General features: G+C 45.7%; 1 protein-coding gene across 2 annotated transcripts; it reads left to right on the top strand.

The window, feature by feature from the left end:
- Positions 1-15,162: 15,162 nt before the first annotated feature.
- On the top strand, positions 15,163-18,400 carry LOC136472297 (protein LOL4-like). Of its 2 annotated transcripts, none has more exons than XM_066470022.1 (6): positions 15,163-15,299; positions 15,940-16,053; positions 16,186-16,299; positions 16,417-16,526; positions 17,368-17,430; positions 17,553-18,400. In XM_066470022.1, the coding sequence occupies exons 2-6, from the start codon at positions 15,942-15,944 to the stop codon at positions 17,592-17,594; spliced, it is 441 nt and encodes a 146-aa protein (XP_066326119.1). In that variant the 5' UTR covers positions 15,163-15,299; positions 15,940-15,941; the 3' UTR covers positions 17,595-18,400. The 2 variants fall into 2 exon arrangements, with proteins under 2 accessions (XP_066326119.1, XP_066326118.1); XM_066470021.1 differs by having other exon boundaries at positions 16,414-16,526.
- The last annotated feature ends 2,071 nt before the right edge of the window (positions 18,401-20,471 follow it).

Below are 20,471 nucleotides of genomic sequence, written 5' to 3'. Positions count from 1 at the left end.
ATAAAGGTCGAAGGAAGGTGTTATTTAAACCAGGAGACTTGGTTTGGGTGCATCTACGCAAGGACAGATTTCTTGAACAATGCAAAAGCAAGTTGCAAGCCTGAGCTGATGGTCCATTCAAAGTGCTACGCAAGATCAACGACAATGCTTATGAAATTGATCTGCCTAGTACTTATGGTGTGAGTACCAGTTTTAATGTGGCCGACCTATCTCCATTCTTTGGATTGGAAGAGTCGAGGATGACTCTTTTTCAAGAGGGGGAGGATGATGTGACCATGCCAGCATCGGGGACCTCGGTGATCTCTCTGACCACCTCTACAAGCTCTTCGACCACCTCGGCAATCTCTTCGACCACCTTGGCGACCTCTCCGACCACCTTGGTGACCTCTCCGACCACTTCACCGACCTTGGTGACCTCTCCGACCACCTCACCGGCTGATACACCACTCCAAGTCCCTACTGGACCAATCACCCGTAGTCACGCCCGAAAGATACAGCAAGAGGTGCACGCGCTACTTTGTGAATTTCAATTAAACATTGATGGTAATTTTGAGCTACCTAAGTCATGCATGTTGTTATTACTCAGGTTCTCCGAGAAGGAAGACAAGGATACATCAAGGATGGATCAGAGAGAAGAGCTACGTTCGAGTCAACCCAGCATGACAGAACCATCTAGAAGAAACAATCATATCTTTTGTCTCCCAAAGGCTATGAAGGTGAATGAGTACTTGTTGGATAGATCTTGAAACCTAGTTTCCAATGCTGTCATGCTGATCAGTTTGGAGTAACCAGCATGGTGTCCGACCAGTTTTAGTGAAGACTGCTCCGAAGCTCAATAGTCTGCATGAAGCTAAAGATCCCATGCAAAACTATACCACTCTATAATAATTCGTGGTGCATAGCATACATGGTTGGAAAGATGATGAAGTAAGTTTTCCAACGCATCCAACGGTTCATCATTTGGACTTCCTAGGAAGGAGTTATGACCAAAACATTAAAGACTGCACCGAAGCCCAGAAGACGCGCGGAAACTAAAGACCACCTCGTGAATGCTCTAGACCATTGACCTCCCACCTCCCAACCTGGCTTCTTCAGTTCACATCTATCTTAGAGACTTCTCATAGTATAAATATTACCTCTAGGCTACTAGAAAAGCACTTTTTGATGATTTGATAATTCTAGTGATATTGCAGCCAAGCTGCCGAGTGCTTACTCAAACCCTTATTCTTCCTTGTTCTTCCTGGACTTGTGAAGAGATTCCTCTAGGATCCACTAGTTCATGCTTTGTGGGTTCCAGTACGGCTGCCCCGCCTTGTGTGGATTAGCTCCGGTTGTGGTTCTTCGATCGTTCGGAGATTGAGTCAAAGTCTTCATGGTTTCGGTGTCTCTCTCCCCATTGCTTGGTCGCATCCAACCTTTGTCAGGTATAAAGCTAGTTACTCTGCTATTCTCCAGCAAGTTACCCTTTTATCCCCACTATCTTGTTGCAAGTTATCTTGATTGTGACCTACTATCGTGAAGATCGGGCCAACTCCCGTACTAAAATAGTTCAGTACCTATCAAGATCCGATCTCAGAACCGCCTCCGAGGTCGCCTTCATCAACAACTCGCCGCCTGCTTCCTCCTTACCAGAGGAGGTAGATCAACAACGACGATCTGATCGCATCCATTGATCAGATCTATTGGAGGCTGCTCGGGAAACTCTAGGAGTTATGGCCCTACCTTTTGGGTTCACCAATGTCGCCGCCACCGTCCAAGATGCCCTATGGGGCAAATTCATCAACCAGGTTGAAGACGTCCATCCTCTCGCTGACCAGATAGCGTCATACGCCACCGACCAGACTTTCTGTCTAAAGCTAAGTCACGCTTTAATATTTTTCTAAATATTCTCCAGTCTCCATATATCGCCGCAATGTTTCTCCGAACTGTTTTCTCCATGTTTGCTCTCCAAACGATTTTCTGAACCCTTGAACACCTCCAGAGACGGCCCTGTCTCTGGCTAAGTCCTGTTGATGCTCGGACACCTCTAGAGACGGCCCTGTCTCTGGCTCCTCCCTACATATGCACGAGCGTCTGCCCTCTGCGTTATGGGTGGTCAGCAGTGGCTCCTTAGCGACGCTTGTTCCTCCTACATGTGCACGAGCTCCGTGCTCCGCGTTATGGTTAAACAGGCTAGCTAGGGCTAGAGACTCAGCTACACACTAACTGTGCGGGTGGTTTATATTAAATACATCTTCACTCCAACTGATCGCCAAACTACATACACTATTTTTTCTCCAGAGTTCATATATATTTACATCATGTACTACCCATTATATATGTTTGTATTACAGGATCATCGTCTAGGTGATCGGATCACCTGGTGCTTAGGAATCCCCACCAATCAACTGGTCAGACCACTCGGTTCATGGACTCCGTCGCCGACCAGTTGATCGGACTATTCGCCGGTCGCTTCTACTCAATGCTCACTTCACCGCCGACTAGTTGACCAGACTGTTTGTCGCTCATGCTTCATCTCTAGCTACGCCGGAGACTCCTCGGTGCTCGGTTTCTTTATGCTCGAGGAGTAAGTGGGCACACTTCACCGCACGGAAGTCGCTAGCTATGCTGGGGACTCCTCGGTGCACGGACCTCGCCAGCTTCACCAGGGACTCCTTGATGCTAGGACATCGCCAGCGACGTCGAGGACTCCTCGCTCCTCGGTGCTCGGACCTCACCAGCTTCGCCGGGGACTCCTTGGTGCTCGAACATCGCTAGCGATGCCGGGGACTCCTTGCTCCTCGGTGCTCAGTCATCACCAGCGACGCTGGGGACTCCTCGGTGCTCGGTCATCACCAGCAACACCAGGGACTCCTCGCTCCTCGGTGCTCGGACATCGCCAGCAATGCTGGGGACTCCTCGGTGCTCGATCATTGCCAGCGACGCTAAGGACTCCTTGCTCCTCGATGCTCGAACATCGCCAGTGACGCTAGGGACTCCTCCCTCCTCAGTGCTCGGACATCGCCAGCGACGCTGGAGACTCCTTGCTCCTTGGTGCTCGATCATCGCTAGCGACACCGGGGACTCCTCGCTCCTTGTGCTCGATCATCGCCAGCGATGCCAGGACTCCTCGCTCCTTAGTGCTCGGACATTGCCAGCGACATCGGGAACTCCTTGCTCCTCGGTGCTCGGTCGTCGCCAGCGACGTCGGGGACTCCTCCCTCCTCGGTGCTCGGACATCGCCAGCGACGCCGGGGACTCCTCGCTCCTTGGTGCTCGGTCATCACCAGCGACACCGGGGACTCCTCGCTCCTCGATGCTCGGTCATCGCCAGCGACGTCGGGACTCCTTGCTCCTCGGTGCTCAGACATCGCCAGCGATGTTGGGAACTCCTTGCTCCTCGATGCTCGGTCGTCGCCAGCGATGCTAGGGACTCCTCGCTCCTCGATGCTCGGTCATCGCCAGCGACATCGAGACTCCTCGCTCCTCGGTGCTTGGTCATCGCCAGCGACGCCAGGGACTCCTCGCTTTTCGGTGCTCGGACCTCGCCAGCTTTGCCGAGAACTCCTCGGCGCTCAGACATCACCAGCTACGCCGGGGACTCCTCGATGCTCGATCATTGCCAGTGACGTCGGGGACTCCTTGCTCCTGGGTGCTCGGACATCGCCAGTAACGCCAGGGACTCCTCGCTCTTCGATGCTCGGTCATCGCCAGCGACGTTGGGGACTCCTCGCTCATCGGTGCTCGGACAGTGCCAATGACACCGGGGACTCCCTTGCTGGTTGGATCTTGCTACGTCTCATGCATCGGTGTGCTATCAAGCTGCTCCATGCTATTCGGATCAGGGTGCTGATCTTGGGCAGCACGTCTGGGGTCTTGATACGTGCATGTCAGACGACGTCGGCAAGCTTTCAGACTTCTTTTCCTTTGACCCTGCTACAAGATTCATTCTTCATGTTCCAGTAGGCTTAGGGACTAAGTGGGCACACTTCACCTTGCGGTGAATGTGTTTTTTCTCATCTCATGGCTACACCTAGGGACTGGCTGCCTGCTCAATTGGTCTTCTACTTTCTGACCCTGGCACCACGTGACTACGTCACCTACTGTCAGGCTCGGGGACTAGCTGTGGGGGTATGGCTGCCGGTATCCACAAGACAAGACATGGGCTGCACCATCAAAGGTGGCCCAGCCCATAAGATCAAGGCGTGCACGGCGCTGCTCGGCGTGCACCGCAAGATATTGTATAGTACCAAATAGGCTACTTTCCTTGTAACCCTGCCCCTCTAGAGTATATAAGGAGAGGTAGGGGTCCCCTAGCGGACAAGATACATACATCTCAATGCAATACATCAGAACACAGGATGTAGATATTACATCATACTGACGGCCGAACCTGTATAAATCTTGTGTCTTGGTGCTTGTATTACCATCTCGCTCCTGATCTCGCTCACCTCTATGACAAATCTACTATCGTGGGATACCCCTCGGTGGACTGTCGGGCATCTTTTGTTGACATTCCCCTTTCCCCACTTTCGGCCTATAGGCCTGCTCCCACGCTCGTGGCTGCTTCTTCACGTCGGCCCACTCACGCTTTGCGCTTCTCTACGCTGGCCCATCTCCCTCGGCCCGTTTCCCGTGTGGCCTTCTACTTCCCCACGTCGGCCTAGCTTTGCCGAAGGCCTAGGTCTATGCACGCGCTTTCCATCCCTCTCTGAGTCGCTGACCACCTTGGCCCACCTAGCAGCCATCTTCCTCCTTACGTCGTGTCCAAGCCAGAAACATCTCTATCACCGCCGTCTGACTCCGCGCCTGCTACGCCTCTTGCCAAGCCTTGTGCCGCAAGCCGCCTTCCCTCTTAAATACCGCCTGGGCCTGCGCCGCCTCCCTGTCCAAACCCCAGAGCAAGCACCACCCCTGCTCGAGCCCGAGGCAGCCAACCCTAGCATCGTCGTGAACTTGGAGAACCGTTGTCCGTCTCATCGAGCCCCGTGCCTGTCTTGTTCCCTCTTCGGCTTTGAGGTAACCCTAGGTGAGTCCGCCGTCGTCCTCTCCTTCCCCCCATGTCTTTGGTTCATCAAACGATGGATAGTAGGCTAGGTTTGTTGAGCTTCGCCGTGTCGGCCATGGCGCCGCCGCCGCTGGGTTCGCCGCCGGCCCTGTTCTGGCCACTTCCTTCTCCCATGCAATCCTGGGCATCCGATTTTGGTCCAACGACCGAAAATAGAAGATACCCCTTCGCTGGCGTTTTTGCAAAAAAAAACCCTTACAACTAATTAGATCCTAACCCACAGTCCATAGCGTCTTTCTATATTTCATTTTCTTCTTTTGAAAGCGTACTTTGTTTCGGTTAGATCTAAAATACGTTTTCACCTATTTACAGTTTTGCCACTAATCTTGTTTTAGCCATAAAATCTCCGTTTTAACTCCGATTTGGTCCGTTCAAGTTGTGTTAGGTTTGTAATTCCATAATCTTCATGTTCATACTACTGTTAAGTAGGTTTTCAACTTCTAAAATTCGAGGTTAGATTTAATCTATTATTTTACTAAAGGAAACCTTGTTTAATTCATAACTTCTTTGTTTTAGCTCTGATTTTTGTAATATTCGCGTCTGTGTGTTCATAGTGAGACGTAGATTTATTTTCCAAACTTTTCATCTTGATTTTATGCTGTTGGTGTACTATTCTAATCTATAGCTTTTGTTTGCTATGCATGATTACTTCTAGATGCTTGTATGTTGCTGTGATTATCGAGTATAGACAGTGAGTAATTCGTGGGAGACCAAGAGTATTACTTTGATGTGCTGGATCAGCAGGAGTACTTTGCTCAAGGCAAGTATAGCATGGGATCATCGTTGTTTCCTATTTACTTTAATACATTAAATTCATGTTGCATGTATCGCCTTGATAGGGATTCCCTAGAATTGAACTTATACCTTGTCACCTACAGTATATGCATTGGGTAGCTTTGCTAGTGCTCAATTAAACTATGATCTTATAACTTGACTAATGGTATATGCAATAAACATTAAAATATGACTTTTTAGCAACTTGGAAATAGGGGGCTGGAGTGTTTAGCTACTTTCTAAATGCTTCAGATTCCTCTCCCTAAGGACTTATCTGTAAGTGATCATCCGGGACTTACAGTACAGCTGTGAGGGTTACATGGCTCTGGCTTTAGCTCAGTATGAGAACCTTTTCTAGCTTGTTAGTGGTTACCTTTATTGACATAAGAATGGCTTGCCGAATCGGTTATAGTGCGGCCTCTGTCCCCATGTGTATAGGCTGCGTGTCAATGTGCCATCGGGAAGGAGGGCTCTACATCTGTTTGCCGAGTGAATTTAATGGCCCTAACTTGTTAGATGAACCTTTGAAAGGCTTCATAGTGACCCCTGCCAGCTCACTTTGGAAGTGTTTTGGGAGTTGCAAACCCGGGCATATGGGTATCATGACTCACAGTGAAAGTGTACAACCTTTGTAGAGTGTAAAACTGGTATATCAGCCGTGCTCACGGTCACGAGCGGCCTTGGAACCCTTATGGAATAGATGAACACTAAGAATTATCTGTTTGTGCTATTCATTATTCATGTTTACATTGATCGTGTGTTTTGCATTGGGAATTGAATCAACTTGTTGCTACTCTTAAGCTAAAATTGTGACAACTAAAAGCTGAATGTTGTTAAACCTATGCCAAGCCTTTTGAGCCTCATGAACCCCATGTTACACTTGTTGAGTATGATATGTACTTACGCTTGTTTATTTTCATTATTTGGATAAAAATCCCGGATGGATAATAGATGGCTGTGGTAATGACGATTTCCTTGAGGATTACTAGACTTGTGGTCAACCAGTTGATGTCCATGTGATATGGAGCTTCCGTGAGAGATCTTTTCTCACTTTCGCTACATTTATGTGAAGACTCTGTCTTATTCGTGATGTAATAGACACTTGTGATGATACTATTCATAATTTATCGGCTTATGTGTGTGACTGATCTCTGGACGCACATAAGATTTTGCATCCCATTTTATCCTTAAAATCGGGTGTGACATGGAGGAGGACACCGGGGTGGGTGAGGGCGCCGCCATTGGCTAGGGAGGGAACTGGCAGCACGCGCGACGAGAGGGGCGTGAGCGAGCGGATGGGGAGCAATGGCGTGGGATGGGGTGCGCGGCACGGTGGAGTCTTGCGTCACGAGCAAGCGCGCATCGCGGGAGGGATCGAGGCAGCGTGGGAATGAGCGGATGGTGCAACAAGCGGATAAGGACGTGGAGAGATGAGTGGAGGAGGACGTGCGGGCGCCGTAGCCAATCGTTATCTGTCGCGTCTGGATACGCCGGATGTTCGAGTCAGAACATTATCGTTTACTCTCTTTGTCCAGAAAAGGATGCAAATTCTCGCTTTTGATGAGTCAAACAACTCGAACTTTGATTAAAGTTAAGTAAAAAAGTATTAACATTCAAAATACAACATAAGTACAAAAATTAATTATAAAATACATTTTTGTAGTAAACTTTATTGGATATATAAATGTCAATACTATTTATTATAAACTTAGATTAAACTTAAACTAATTTAACTAGTACAAATCCTATAATTACATCCTTTTGAGCAGAGAGGATAACACAAATCTACTCATACCACTTGCAAGCATTTAAACTCAACACGATAAAAAGTAGTATTTTATAGTCAAAGCTTGGAAGACAACCTCAAATAATTGTCAAATGTCACTCTTTTGTCACCGGATCGGAGGGAGTAATGGTGAGCATGTATGTGGAGGCGTACATACGCATTTGCATGTTCTTTGTTCTATAGGTTCCAAAATGTAGCTCAATTTAGTTTTATACTAAGTCAAACGGGTGTGGTACTTCGAAATAATTATGAACCGTTGATCTAAATAACAATTATCATATATAATTATCTTCTAAGAGGTAATAGAAGAAATAGGGAATATCTTTCTATTATGGCATTTCCAGTGGCTTTTTGAAACCGATTTATCGTCCGACGTGGTGTACCAATGAATCGACTTAACCACTGCACTAGGTGACTCATGAAAGAGAGAATGAACCGATGCAAGATCATGAGTTGATTCTTGATGAATAAACAAAAGGTTTTGGAGGAGGGAAGAATCAACCTTCCCCTCAGGTGCGCGGAGGAAACGGGTCCATCAGGTCAGGCTACTGAGAGAGAAATGCGTTTTTTTATTTCTACATGGGGCCCATCGTGCTTTTTACTCTCTGAGTCGACTCATCCTTTCTGACAACATTGTTGTCTCTCCTCGATGAACCTGTGCACGACTATGGTGGCCCTAATATGCATGTATGATCTAATAACTAGACATGAGGATTAGATTTTCTCCTAACATATTTTTTTATCGTGAAAATTTCAAACATGATTTAGTTGTACCTTTTGTTAATATGGAAAATCTAAATTGGGTAAAGATTCTCTTAACGAGTGTGAGTGGCGACAAATTATACGGACTTTGAGAAATAGATACAACAGTGGCAAAAAAAAAAATGGTGCCCTCAATAATATGCAAGTTGAGTGAGCTTGACATATGATTCCATGACCCACAAGTGAATCTGATATGCATCATTTTCCAAATGTCACAAAAACTAACTTTGCAATGGCATCTCTTTCCATGGACAAAAAATATGTATCAAAATTAGTGGGGCATTATTGTCCAAGAATATAATTTATCCGCATAGGATAAAAAAGGGACAGTTTCCTTATAAATACTAATAATTTAATCTACATTATTAGCCATTTTTAATTATTTTTTTTACTTTTAGTTTTGCTGTGCAAAGTGAATGCAATGCCATGCCAGAATCGGAGCTCGCACGATTAGGTCAGTCTCAACGAGGATTTCAAAAAAGTTTTATTCTCATTAATACAGTGACACATCAGCAAATTTGCTGACTTGGCAGCTTAATTATGAAGAGAGATATAAAAGAGAGTTTTATAGAGTTTCATCTGGATGAAACCGCTATCACAGTTACCAACGCAAAAGCTGATGTGGCAAATCTTGGTACATTGGATAAAAAAACTATGTCATAAAACTCTACTTAGTCTGGCCTGACGGGCCACCGGGGATGAATGCCCATAAAAAGGGCACGCAATGGCAGCCATCCACGCGTCAGACTCCTGTAAAATTATTCCCTTTGACCTTTGCTAATGATTTGACGCAAGAACAAAGCCGACGTGGCATAATTATATGAAGGATCACACTGCCACGTGGCAGCTGCAGTGGTCGTCTGACTAGGAAAGATGCATGGCATCGAGGGCGACGCCTCCAATGGAGAATCTGTAACTAGTGCTATTCGTTACAGTATACTAAAGATGCAACCACCTCTGTCTCACTATTGATAAGATCTTTTCTTACTCATAAATGGTTTTATATGGTTGCCAAATCATCTATTCATATGGGTGCGGCCAGTAATAATAAGTATCGAGTGATTAATCAACAACATTCCAAGAATAGACATCTTTAGCAACCACTTGTGTTGGAGGATCTCTTTTAAAAAAACTTGTTAATAATTATGTTAATAATAATCTGATAGAAAAACTATTTCCTAAACTAACTTTTTGGTTGTACGAATACACCAAGCGCAACAGGACCAATTTAACGTGCCACATGCATTGACGTAAGAATGTCCGCCACGCTAGCACCATCGGATGACCAAGGCTAGTGTGGTGACATGGTGGGGGCTCACTATGTCGTGCCATGCATCCTAGCACGACAAGACCTAGTATACAGGTCATGCTATACCCTCTTATTTCTTCTTTCCTATTCCCCCTTCTATTCTCCTTGCCTAAGCTTTGCTTTTGTTAGTGGAAATTTGCAATTTTGTTGGTAGTTTTTTCAGATCTGTCAGGAAGATCAAGTTATCGTGTACTAAGCTCAGTATTTCACCTAGTAGATACACATTTTGTAGATCAAAAGATTTTTTAATAAATGGTAGTTCTTTTTGATTTATTGTTATCAAATTATGATTAAAGTTCTAGTTGTTTTAGCTATAGTAGACATGATAATATAATGGATTTAAACCAACTAAGGTATTGTATCTTTGTAGATGCTAGTGTTATCAATAGCTGGATAGGATTTCTCTCTCTTTTTAGTGTAATGCAATGAATAAGGTATTGTTTTAGTGAAATAAATTTTGAAGATACATAATTCAATGTTTTTTTATTATTTTTCTTCGTGATGAGGACAAGACACCTAAAAAATGCCCATAAAAGTTAAAAACAAAGTGAGCTCGTTCCTATGTTTGCACAGTGACATAATTAAGAATGATGATGATGACTATGCAAACATGCAGAAGACTCTTTCTATGTTCTCTACAAGAGATGGGGTGGGATATGCCATGCATTAGACCGACCTTGGAGTGCAAGCCCATCAAAGCTAAATATTCGGTTGGTCAGCAGCCTAACAGTACTCTATTTTGAAGGCCCTAACTCTTCCATTCGGAGTGTGATTGAGGTCCATGATCACCTGATGGAAAGCTTATTTGATATGCTTTCAAATAAATCTGATCTGACCTCAATATCACGTTGGCAAGGCCTCCAAATAATCAAGATATGTTGCTACTAATTCTATCGAGTACTACGATGTCGTTGTGGGCCTGTTAATCGCCATTGGGACCCTGGCCCAAGTGGGAGCACACACAAACCATGTGGAGAACACTTCAAGGATGTCTAAGGACATCATTCTCCTTGGCCACCACCTTAGAAGGCCAGTGTGCGCGTCCAAGAAAAGTTGGAGGCCTAATACATATATGTCTAAGTTCATCTCAAAACTCTATGGAGCAGCAGACGCCAAAATGATGCCGGCTTATGGACTCCGTTTTGGATGTCCCATGCACGGAAAGCTAAAGAGGTAATCTTTTCAATGGCATTAGTCTCACTTTAAAATTCCTTCAGAAATCATCGTAACAAGTTGACACATCCAGAATCTGTCAGGGTGATGTATCACTGTCTTTTGGGCTGTTGGGCCTTGTAATATGTTAGGACTCCAAGATTCCTTAGGGACGCAAATGGTATCCTTGACCGTCCGTTAGATTATATGTTCAATAATGATCTCTCAAGTTAGATTTTAGGTTTTGGTTTAGGTCAATCTGTCTTTGAATAGTTATCGTTTATCGATTTATGAGACTCCAATTTTGAATGCTTAATCATACATCGCAATTGTCACTTTCATTTAGATTGCGTTCTTCGATAGTTTTTGCTTGTATTCTTCGATCCGCGGGCAAGGATAGGCGGTGGATAAGTAGAGGATATGTGGTGCTAAGGTTAGAGGGTTTAGATCTTTTTATCTCAAGCCGGATCGATGTGTCAAGTCTCTACCAAATCATTGTTTATCTCGACCTGATAAAAGATTGGGACCCGTTCGCATCAACTCGCTCGAGCATGGATCCTTTAAAATGTATGCTTAAAGTGAAACCTATAAAATGGAGAAAGAGTATTTTGGCCCTTTGTTGCAACCTCCGATCGGTGGTAGCGTGCATCTACTACTATGCATGCATGCATGGGTAATGCCTAAATATCTAAGGAAATTAAAAGTCGTGCAAGTGCAACCATAGCCCATCTTGATGAGACGTAGACTTGTAGATGCTTATCGATCGTAGATAGCTCATCTAGTTCTTGTCGGAGAACGAGCAGCGCGATATGGTGAAGACAAAATGCTTTGGATGGCGTTGGCACCAAAATGTAAGCCATGGTGTAACTACAGGGATTGTTTGATCTAATATGTATTGTAGGAAGTGAGAGTGGGAGTACAGCTCTTTCATTCATAAGAAGAAAACAAGTTTAGTCTAATACAATGAGAGTGAAAGGCAAAGACCCATGTCGACGCTCACAACATGCATTTAGATCCTGTTTAGATTCATTATCTGCTAATAGTTAGTTGTAGGGTGTTTGGATGCACATCTAACGAAAAATGCCACTAAGAGACAACTATTAGCTATTATTATCTTATTTGGTCCAACTAGTGATATAGTTTTCATCTAAAGATCCAACTAACAATTAGCAATTTTATTAGCTGCGCATGTTTAGATCTAAAAGAAATAACTATTATGTTAGCAGATAGCTATTATCTATATAGATCCAAACATGACCTTAGTCAACCCAAGTTCCTCTACAAGCTCATGAGTAAATCGTCATTATTTCTTGATTATTCCCTGGATCTATCAATACTAATAGATGTGGATCAATACAAGTGAATTGAAGAGAAGCAAATGAAAATTTTCTCCCAGTCCACTCAATTTACATATATTCCCTCTGCCCTGTTATATAGTGCATTCTAGGAATTTAATACAAATTAAGAGAGAATATAAAAGACACATGTATCCTCATTTTATTTCCTAATCAAATGCTATCGTCAACGTAATTAATGGTGATTGGTTGATAAATGGAAAGTATTTAATTAAAATTGATTTTTGTCCTCTAGAATGCATTATATTTGAGGACAAATTTTGAATACTAGACTGCACTATATTACAGGACGGATGGGCTAGGATCAAAATGGGCTTATCCAAACAACCTCAATTCAGAATAAAATAGCAGTATTATATAGTCCAAAAGGAAACTGATCACCATATAGGAAGGGCGAATTAGGTCACGGAGTAAGTAAAATTGATTTTTTTTCTATAAACAAAATAAAGAGTTGCAGCCTCTGCAACCGCACATACAATTTTTTTCGTACAGTTTTCAGCTTATCGGTTGATCACAAAATAAGGGCACAAATGAGAGAAGAGAAAAAATAATAACAAAATCTATTTTTACTTTTGCATCCAACATTGTTACCTGACCTCCAAGCAACGAAGGCATAAGGATACCGAGATATATACTTAGAAATGAGTATGTCGATAAGATTTGGTCAATAAGTATTTAGGAAAAAAAAAGTACTGCACGACATATGCGTATATTTGTATTTGAAAATCCACAAATTATCGTTAAATCTGAATGATTCCAAGAATACATGTTATAGAAAAAAATCAATAATGACAAATGGACATCGAAGACACTACTGGATTCAGGAGCTTTGCCGAGTGCCAGGGGCATTCGGCGAAGCCACAAAAACACTTGGCAAACGACACTCGGTAAACTGGTTATCGGCAAACGCTAGTTTACCGAGTGTTTTTTGTCGAACACTCGGCAAAGACTTTGCCGAGTGCCCAAAATACACTCGGCAAATATTTTTTTCGAAAAAAAGCCATCACAAACATTTTTTTGAAAAATAAAAAAAGCCACCACCGGCCGGTCTCCGCCGGCCGCCGTCTTTCTCCTCGGCGACGCTCTTCCCCTGCGTCTCGCCTCCGCTCCCCGGCTTCACGGCCGCCGCCACGAGCCACCACCGGCCACCACCACCACGCCACCGCCGCCCACCACCACCACGCCACCACCCGCCACGCTAGGGAAGAGAGGGAGAGGAGGGCGCGGCCACCGGATCCGGGGAAGAGAGGGAAAGGAGGGGGCGGCCGCGCCAGATCCGCCGCTGGGGAAGAGAGAGGAGGGGGCGGCCGCACCGGATCCGCCGCTGGGGAAGAGAGGGAGAGGAGGGGGAGGGGCGCCGGCGGTGGGAAGAGAGGGAGAGGAGGGGAGGGGGGCCAGGTGCATGCGGAGGAAAGAGAGTGGGGCGTTGGGTGTTGAAGATATTTTTTGTTTGCCGAGTGTCCCAAATCGGGCACTCGGCAAAGTTTTTTATTTATTTTTTTCTTCTCATTCTTTTTTAGAAAAAAATATTTTATTACTTTGCCGAGTGTTCTAGATCTGAGCATTTAGCAAAGTTTTTTTTTCATTTTTTTTCTTCTCCTTCTTGTCTAGGAAAAATATTTTATTTCTTTGTCGAGTGTTTTTTTGACACCATCTTTGCCGAGTGTTTTTTTGACACTCAGCAAACCTCTTATTTGCCGAGTGTTTTTTTACCGAGTGTTTTTATCGCAGCACTCAACAAAGAACTTGTTCGCCGAGTGTCCGAGGGAATACACTCGGCAAACATAAAAACACTCGGCAAATTTAAGGATTCCGGTAGTGAGACCATACAAAGTTTAAAATCAGTTTGGAATATACAGGAATTTTTTAAGAATCATACATGAATTTCACAGAAATCGGTTTGATTTTATAGAAAGATGTAGGAATAGAGAAAAAAAATTCCCATGTTCTAAACCAGACTTTACCTAACAAGTGTTTTTTATGGCATGGAGTACTTAAACATTATCTAGGTATAGGAACGTGGGGGTAGTACTTCCAATGTTCAAAAAAAATGCAATGCTCGTTTTTTTGAGAAAGCAAACAATTTGAACTTGGACTAAATTTATATAAAAATTACTAACATTCATGGTACAAAATAAGTAATATTAGATTAGTAATAGAATATATTTTATAATAAATTTATTTAGAGCCATAAATAATAGTACTATTTACTATAAACTTACTCAAATATGAATTAGTTTGATCAGCGTGGTTTCGATAATTATATTCTTACGAGGACGGGAAGTATACAACAGAGTAAAAGAGTGCGTGTTCGTACGGCCTAAAGATACAATTCCAACTGAAAGGTACTGTGGCAAGCTAGTTGGAAGGCGCGCCATGCTAAGCTAGGCCTAGGCGGAATTCAAGCCGCAATTCCAAACCGAGGTGTAAAGCTAGCCAAGCAGAGGCAGCCAACGGCGAGCACACTTGTCGCGGCCGCCTTGACAAGTCAGAACCGAATCCGCCCCGCCCGGCCACCTCCGAGCGAGGATTAACAATTCCAAGTTTTTGTTCTCCAGGAAACGACAGGAAGCCCGATGGAGCAAGCGGAATTATTGGCGCCAAGGGGGAGATTCGATGGAAGGAGGACTGGAGGAGGAGGAGAGGTCGGGAAAGAGAGCTCGGCAGCTGAGCTGAGCTGAGCCTACGCTCGCTCGCGGGGGCAGGGAATTCGGCCATATCCGAAAGGCATCCATCCATACCAGGCACACGCACACGCATCGCCCATCCATCCACTCAGCATCATCTCCCCCGGCGCCGACGTCGGTTTCTTTCCGGGATTCCTCCATGGCCAGGCCAGGCCAGCGAATAATAATCTATCCCCCATCCCATTCGCCCCGCCCCAGAGATGAGAGAATCCACCTCGGCTGGCCGGCCGGCCATCCCCCTCCCGCCCTTAAATATGATCCCACCCCCCGTCTCCTGCCACCGTGGAGCTCCACAACCCAAACCCCTCTCTCCATCATCATCTCCTCCAGCTTCTCTCTCTCTCTCTCCTCCTCCGGCTAGCTTAGCTGCAGTTCAAAGGCGCACGTACGTGCGTTGTTCGGAATATAGCTTGGGGTTCTTGCCTTGGTAAATCTTCATTCTTGCCCTATGGCTTCCATGCTTGGGTTTCAGGGTTTAGCAGATTCCTTTCTTTCTCCTTCTTGCGCGGCAGCTAGCTTATTACCATGGTGCGCAAGCTCTGAGTTTCTCATCTCATCTATAGCTGCGATGCGACACCCTGCGCATTGCCTACGTACCATGCTTTAGAAGTTCACAGATCGATCTCAGGCCAGGATGATGCACAGCACAGCTAGCCACCTAGCACCTGTACATGTTGTGCATGTCGAATTTTGCCCACCGCAAAATGTGACCAGAGCTGTCCAAGTTCATGGCGTCATCCTTTCCATTAAGGAAAACATGGTCGCAAATGCAGTAGAATATAGCAGATAGCTCACCGTTGAATTGGCGTGCTCACTCTCTGCTGACAGCTGCATATATATACATGCTGTAGTCCACCCCCGTTTTCTTTTTTCTTGAGTCCATAGAGAAAGGGATGATGGATATACGCAGCCACGTAGCCTGTTTTGTAACTGTCAGATCAATTCCCTCTTAATGAAATACGTGCAAAGCCAAGTTCGCGAAAAAAAAAGGGTCAGATCAAAGTGTTGCATCCTCTTGCAGCTGAACTGCGATTTGGAATTCTAACCGCACCAATTTCCAATTGCAGGCATGCATAGCCAGTTGGTCTGCAGCGGCTGCAGGCGCCTTCTTCAGTACCGCAGGGGAGCCACCGGCGTCTGCTGCCCAACCTGCAACACTTTCACCGTCGCTAACCCATCAGGTACATACATATATGCATAAAGCACAAAGCCTTTTTCCTTGTCTGAAACAGCTTATTGTTGACATGATGCTACAGTCTAAAGATGCAATTGCCTGTTCGTTTTTTTTCAGCTAAATCTCTGCTTTCTTGTAGGACCAGAGATGTCTGAACTCGTCTGTGCCGGCTGCTTCACCATGCTGGTGCACTCCCGCAGCGCCACCAACATACGCTGCCCGCACTGTAGAAGGCTCAACTCCACAAGATCAGGTGAAACCTCGTGTCCAATTCCCTTTAGTCTGCCTGCAACAAACAGGCTACAACTGCATTCTCCTGCAAGTTTCATCCTCCAGCTGACACAAGTTTCCTGATCCTAAACTGAAGCAGGAAACCAAATGGGGCACCTGTCATGCGGGCAATGCCGGACAACTCTGGCATACCCACCGGGAGCGACAACAGTCGGGTGCCCAACATGCAGCAACATCAATCCAGTCAGGGTATGTGTACTGCAACACTGAATCTGTCTTTTCATCGTCGTTGCCTATGTCGTCAATGGCAGGCCTTGTTTAGTTCCAAAAACTTTTCCCAAAAAGTGCTACAGTAGCCATTACATCGAATTTTGCGATACGTGCATGGAGCATTAAATGTAGACGAAAAAAAAACTAATTGCACAGTTTGAATGGAAATCGTTTGACGAACGTTTTGAGCCTAATTAGTCCATGATTGAATACTAATTGCCAAATAAAAACGAAAGTGCTACAGTAGCCAAATTCCCAAATTTCACCCAACTAAACACAGCCAACTCATATTCCATTTACAAACTACTTCCTACAGAACAACAACGCCGGTGGCTCTGCACGGACAGCGCCATCGGTGAGTCCTTGTTTTTGCCTAGTCTCACCGGTCAGTACAGTTCCACACATATATAGAACACCAAAGTTATTAGGAGGCAGTACTATTGGTCTCCAAAGTAATTCTATGGGATGGGATGGGACCATTAAGCAGTTGATGACCACAGCACAACCACCCCTTTTGTTGCATCAATTGTGGGGCTGTCCTTCATAAAAATCACAACTTTGGTAGGTTCAGGTTGCTCCATGGTTTCATGGGAATCAGTTCCTCAAGTAGGCAAGTACTTGAAATCCTACCAATGATTAGCATATTCCACACACGTCCCGCCGAGATTTTTCGCTTGAAATCCTCTTGGACCATCTAGTATTGCGATGAAAGTGCTGGTCCATTGGGTTGAAACAAACCGTCTGAATCCAGACTGATGTCAAATGTTCGTCGATAATGAAACAGGCTTTATTCGCTCAACTTTCATGCTCCTACTTGCAGGATGCTCGGCCCCAGACGGTTCTTGTGGAGAATCCTAAGACGCTGGATGAAAAGGGCAAACTGGTGATGAATTTATCTGAAACACTATGACCATAATCGTTTGTTTTCCCTCGTTGTCAAGTCACTAAGTGAACTATGAACAATCAATCTGACTTGACTGTTTTGTTTCTTCTGATATGTCCCAGGTGAGCAATGTCGCCGTTGGTGTCACCTCATGGAAAACATGACCAAGAACTCCTGGTAATCGTCCCAGGGGTTGCCTATAAACTAAACCCTTCGTGGACATGTATAACTACTATCATCATCGTCAACAACGACAGCTAATGTAAAATCAAGTGTGTTTTGAAGCTTGATGTTATATAAAAAGAAGAAGTAACTGTTGAGCAGCAAAAGATCTGAAAAATGTAAATACGCTAGCCAGCCGTGTGCGCTAGCCTGCTGTGTACTTTGAGCCAAAAAGGAATGGAAAGGAGCGAAGCATTGTGTCCTGGAATTTTATTCTTGTCCTACCAATGTTAGACACGCTGAGTCGACTCTGCACTCTAGCGGTTTGCAAATTCGGATTCTCGGGTTGAAAAAACAAGACAGCTACTTTGTGCTTGTGGAGAAAGGATAGTGATAGCTAGCCACAGGGGGTGTGCTGCCTGCTTCTTTTTACTGTGCACAGAAAAGCGGCACTCCTAATTCGAGCGTTCCTCATGATAAGATTTGACCAGCTGAAGATTCTGCAGCCTCAACTCTATAGAGAGTTTTTGCAGAAACTGCGTCGGTCGTTTTCAGTTTTTTCTCACTGCTGAACTGAAGTGCTGACCTGGATGATAATTCTAAAAAAGTGCTGATCTGGATGTGGTTATCCAGAAGGTAGAAGAAGAACCCAAAAAAAAAGCAGGCACCTTTCAAAGGAAGTCTGTGTAAAAAGATGGCTGTTTGTGCCTTTGTGCAGCACAGTTTTTCAGTTCATGCTAAATCCATTTTGCAGTGATGGGATGCAAGCAGTAACCAGATTGCAAGTTCAGATAACCGGAAGATGTCATGACCGAATTCGCAGCACAGTTTTCAGTTCATGCGAAATCATTTGGCCCCCTGTTAGCGAGTGCTAGATGGGTTGAGATTTGAGAACAAGGGGACAGGCAATGGCAAGCTCACCTGAATTTGTTAGTTGATCTCCACCAATAGGCCCAACGGCCTATTGGGCCCTATCTCTGCTCCCTGATCGGGGGAGCCCAACCCTAATTCGGTTGGAGGGCCCCTGTCGCACAGCACACATAAAAGGAAGGTGGGGGTGAGGGCTCGGACTACGAGGTTGACCGGAGCCGCCACACCCACCCAAAGAGAAACCCTAATACCGATCTAAAGAGATGCTGCCAGCGACGGGATGTGCCCCAACCACCGCCGTCTCCCTCTGCAGGACACCGCCGGCGTCACTGGACTTCATCTCGCCGGAGCTGAACGTCTTCTACACCGCGGCACCGGCTGCGGTGCATCTACTGAAAGGGCGAGGAGCCTATCCGGATATACGGGTTACACAGAAAGGTACATACACATCGTCGATCCTAACAATGGTACCAGAGCAGGTTACCTCTGTGTGTCCCTAACCCTAACCGGGTAAAAGCAAAAGAAAGAGAGACCGGCTCACGGTCTACCGGTCATCACGGCCACCGCGCGTGGGGGAAAGGAGCCGCACCGTTCGACGGCGCACGGCAAAAGTAAAGGAAAGAATAGATCCGTGTTCGGATCAGAGAAGAATAAGAAAAGTAAACAAGATCCATTCGGATCGTAGAAAAGGAAGGGCCATCGGCCCTTGAACTCTAACCCTAACTGGGTTAAAGAATGGATGAAAAGAAAGAAAAGGTTTCGGCCTTGAGATGAACAAAGCCGAACCCTAAATCCAAAAGAGAAAAAGAAATCAAAGAAAAGAAAGGAAAACAGAAAAGAACAAAGAGAAAAAGAAGGGTCGGAAAACTAACCCTAACCCTAGATCCCGATTCGGATGAACTCCAAAAAGGAAAACCGAATCGGTCGAATCAAAAGAAAGAAAAGACATAAAAGAAAACAGAATCGAACCCTAGAACCATTCGGATGTCAGAGAAAAGAAAGGGGAAAAGAGATCTCAAGAACCCTAAGACCTAACCCTAACTCGCATGGAGAAAGGGCTAACCCCAATCGGTCAAACAAAGAAAAGCATCCAAATCCGAAAGGGGAAGGGGAAAAGAACAGGGGTCGGGACACTGAAACCCTAACCCTAATCCCATTCGGATGAACAAGCGAAAAGAAAACAGTGAAAACCCCATTCCCAAACCCTAACCCTAATTCCTGTGCGTCGGTATGAAGAGAGAAGGAGACGGGGAAGAACGGGAAAAGAAAGAACCTCGCCGGGCGTCGCGAAAACCTTTCGCCGGCGCGGGAGAAGAAAGACCGCCGAACCGGTGCTGCTGCTCGCCGGGCTCGGCAAAGGGGTCACCGCGGCCAGGCCGCTCGACGGCGGCGCGCTCACTCGCTGGGGAGCGCGCACGCCGGCGAGGGGGCCAGCGGCGGTGCCATGGATGCCCGCCTCGCTCCACCACTCGCTCTCGTCTGGCTCGGTTCTGCTTGGCTGAGAAGAGAGAGCAAGGTAGAGAGAGGAGAGAGCGGCGCTGAGAGAGAAAGAAGAGAGAGAAGCAGAGACTTCGAATGGCCTAGGGTTTCCAGTCAGAGGACGCGGCAGCGGTTTTGTTCGCGCGAAATCGACGCGCAGCCGTCGATCTCCATCGGACGGCCGAGATGGAACGGGCCAGCGATGCGGCCCAAGCGGGCGCGCGCGGCCGAGTCGCTTTGCCGGCCCAGGCCCAGGTTGCGGCCTGGGTGCGGCAGCGCGAACGGAGAATAGCTGGGCCGAGCTGGTTTTACCGGTTGGGCCGAAAAAAAGGGAAAGAATCAAGATCAGTTTTTTCTTTTCCAGTAATTGCTAATTTCTGGAAAATGAAAAAATATATCAAAGAAAATATGAAAAGTGATTTTACCTATGGGTAAAATTCAAGAAATTGAGCATATGTTTCCCGCTGCGAAAGAAAAGTACATCCTCCAGTGATTTTGAACCGACATGATATTTAACTGGAGAAAAGAAA

The sequence above is a fragment of the Miscanthus floridulus genome, chromosome 8, assembly GCF_019320115.1.
Source record: "Miscanthus floridulus cultivar M001 chromosome 8, ASM1932011v1, whole genome shotgun sequence".
Lineage (NCBI taxonomy): Eukaryota > Viridiplantae > Streptophyta > Magnoliopsida > Poales > Poaceae > Miscanthus > Miscanthus floridulus.
This window is presented reverse-complemented; position numbering and strand designations above follow the sequence as displayed.

Excerpts from the sequence above, each read along its gene's own strand:
- LOC136472297 (XM_066470021.1), top strand. The coding sequence starts at position 15,942 with ATGCATAGCCAGTTGGTCTGCAGCGGCTGCAGGCGCCTTCTTCAGTAC. Across the intron at positions 16,054-16,185 it reads CACCGTCGCTAACCCATCAG|GACCAGAGATGTCTGAACTC; the intron begins GTACATACATAT and ends GCTTTCTTGTAG. Across the intron at positions 16,300-16,413 it reads GCTCAACTCCACAAGATCAG|CAGGAAACCAAATGGGGCAC; the intron begins GTGAAACCTCGT and ends CCTAAACTGAAG.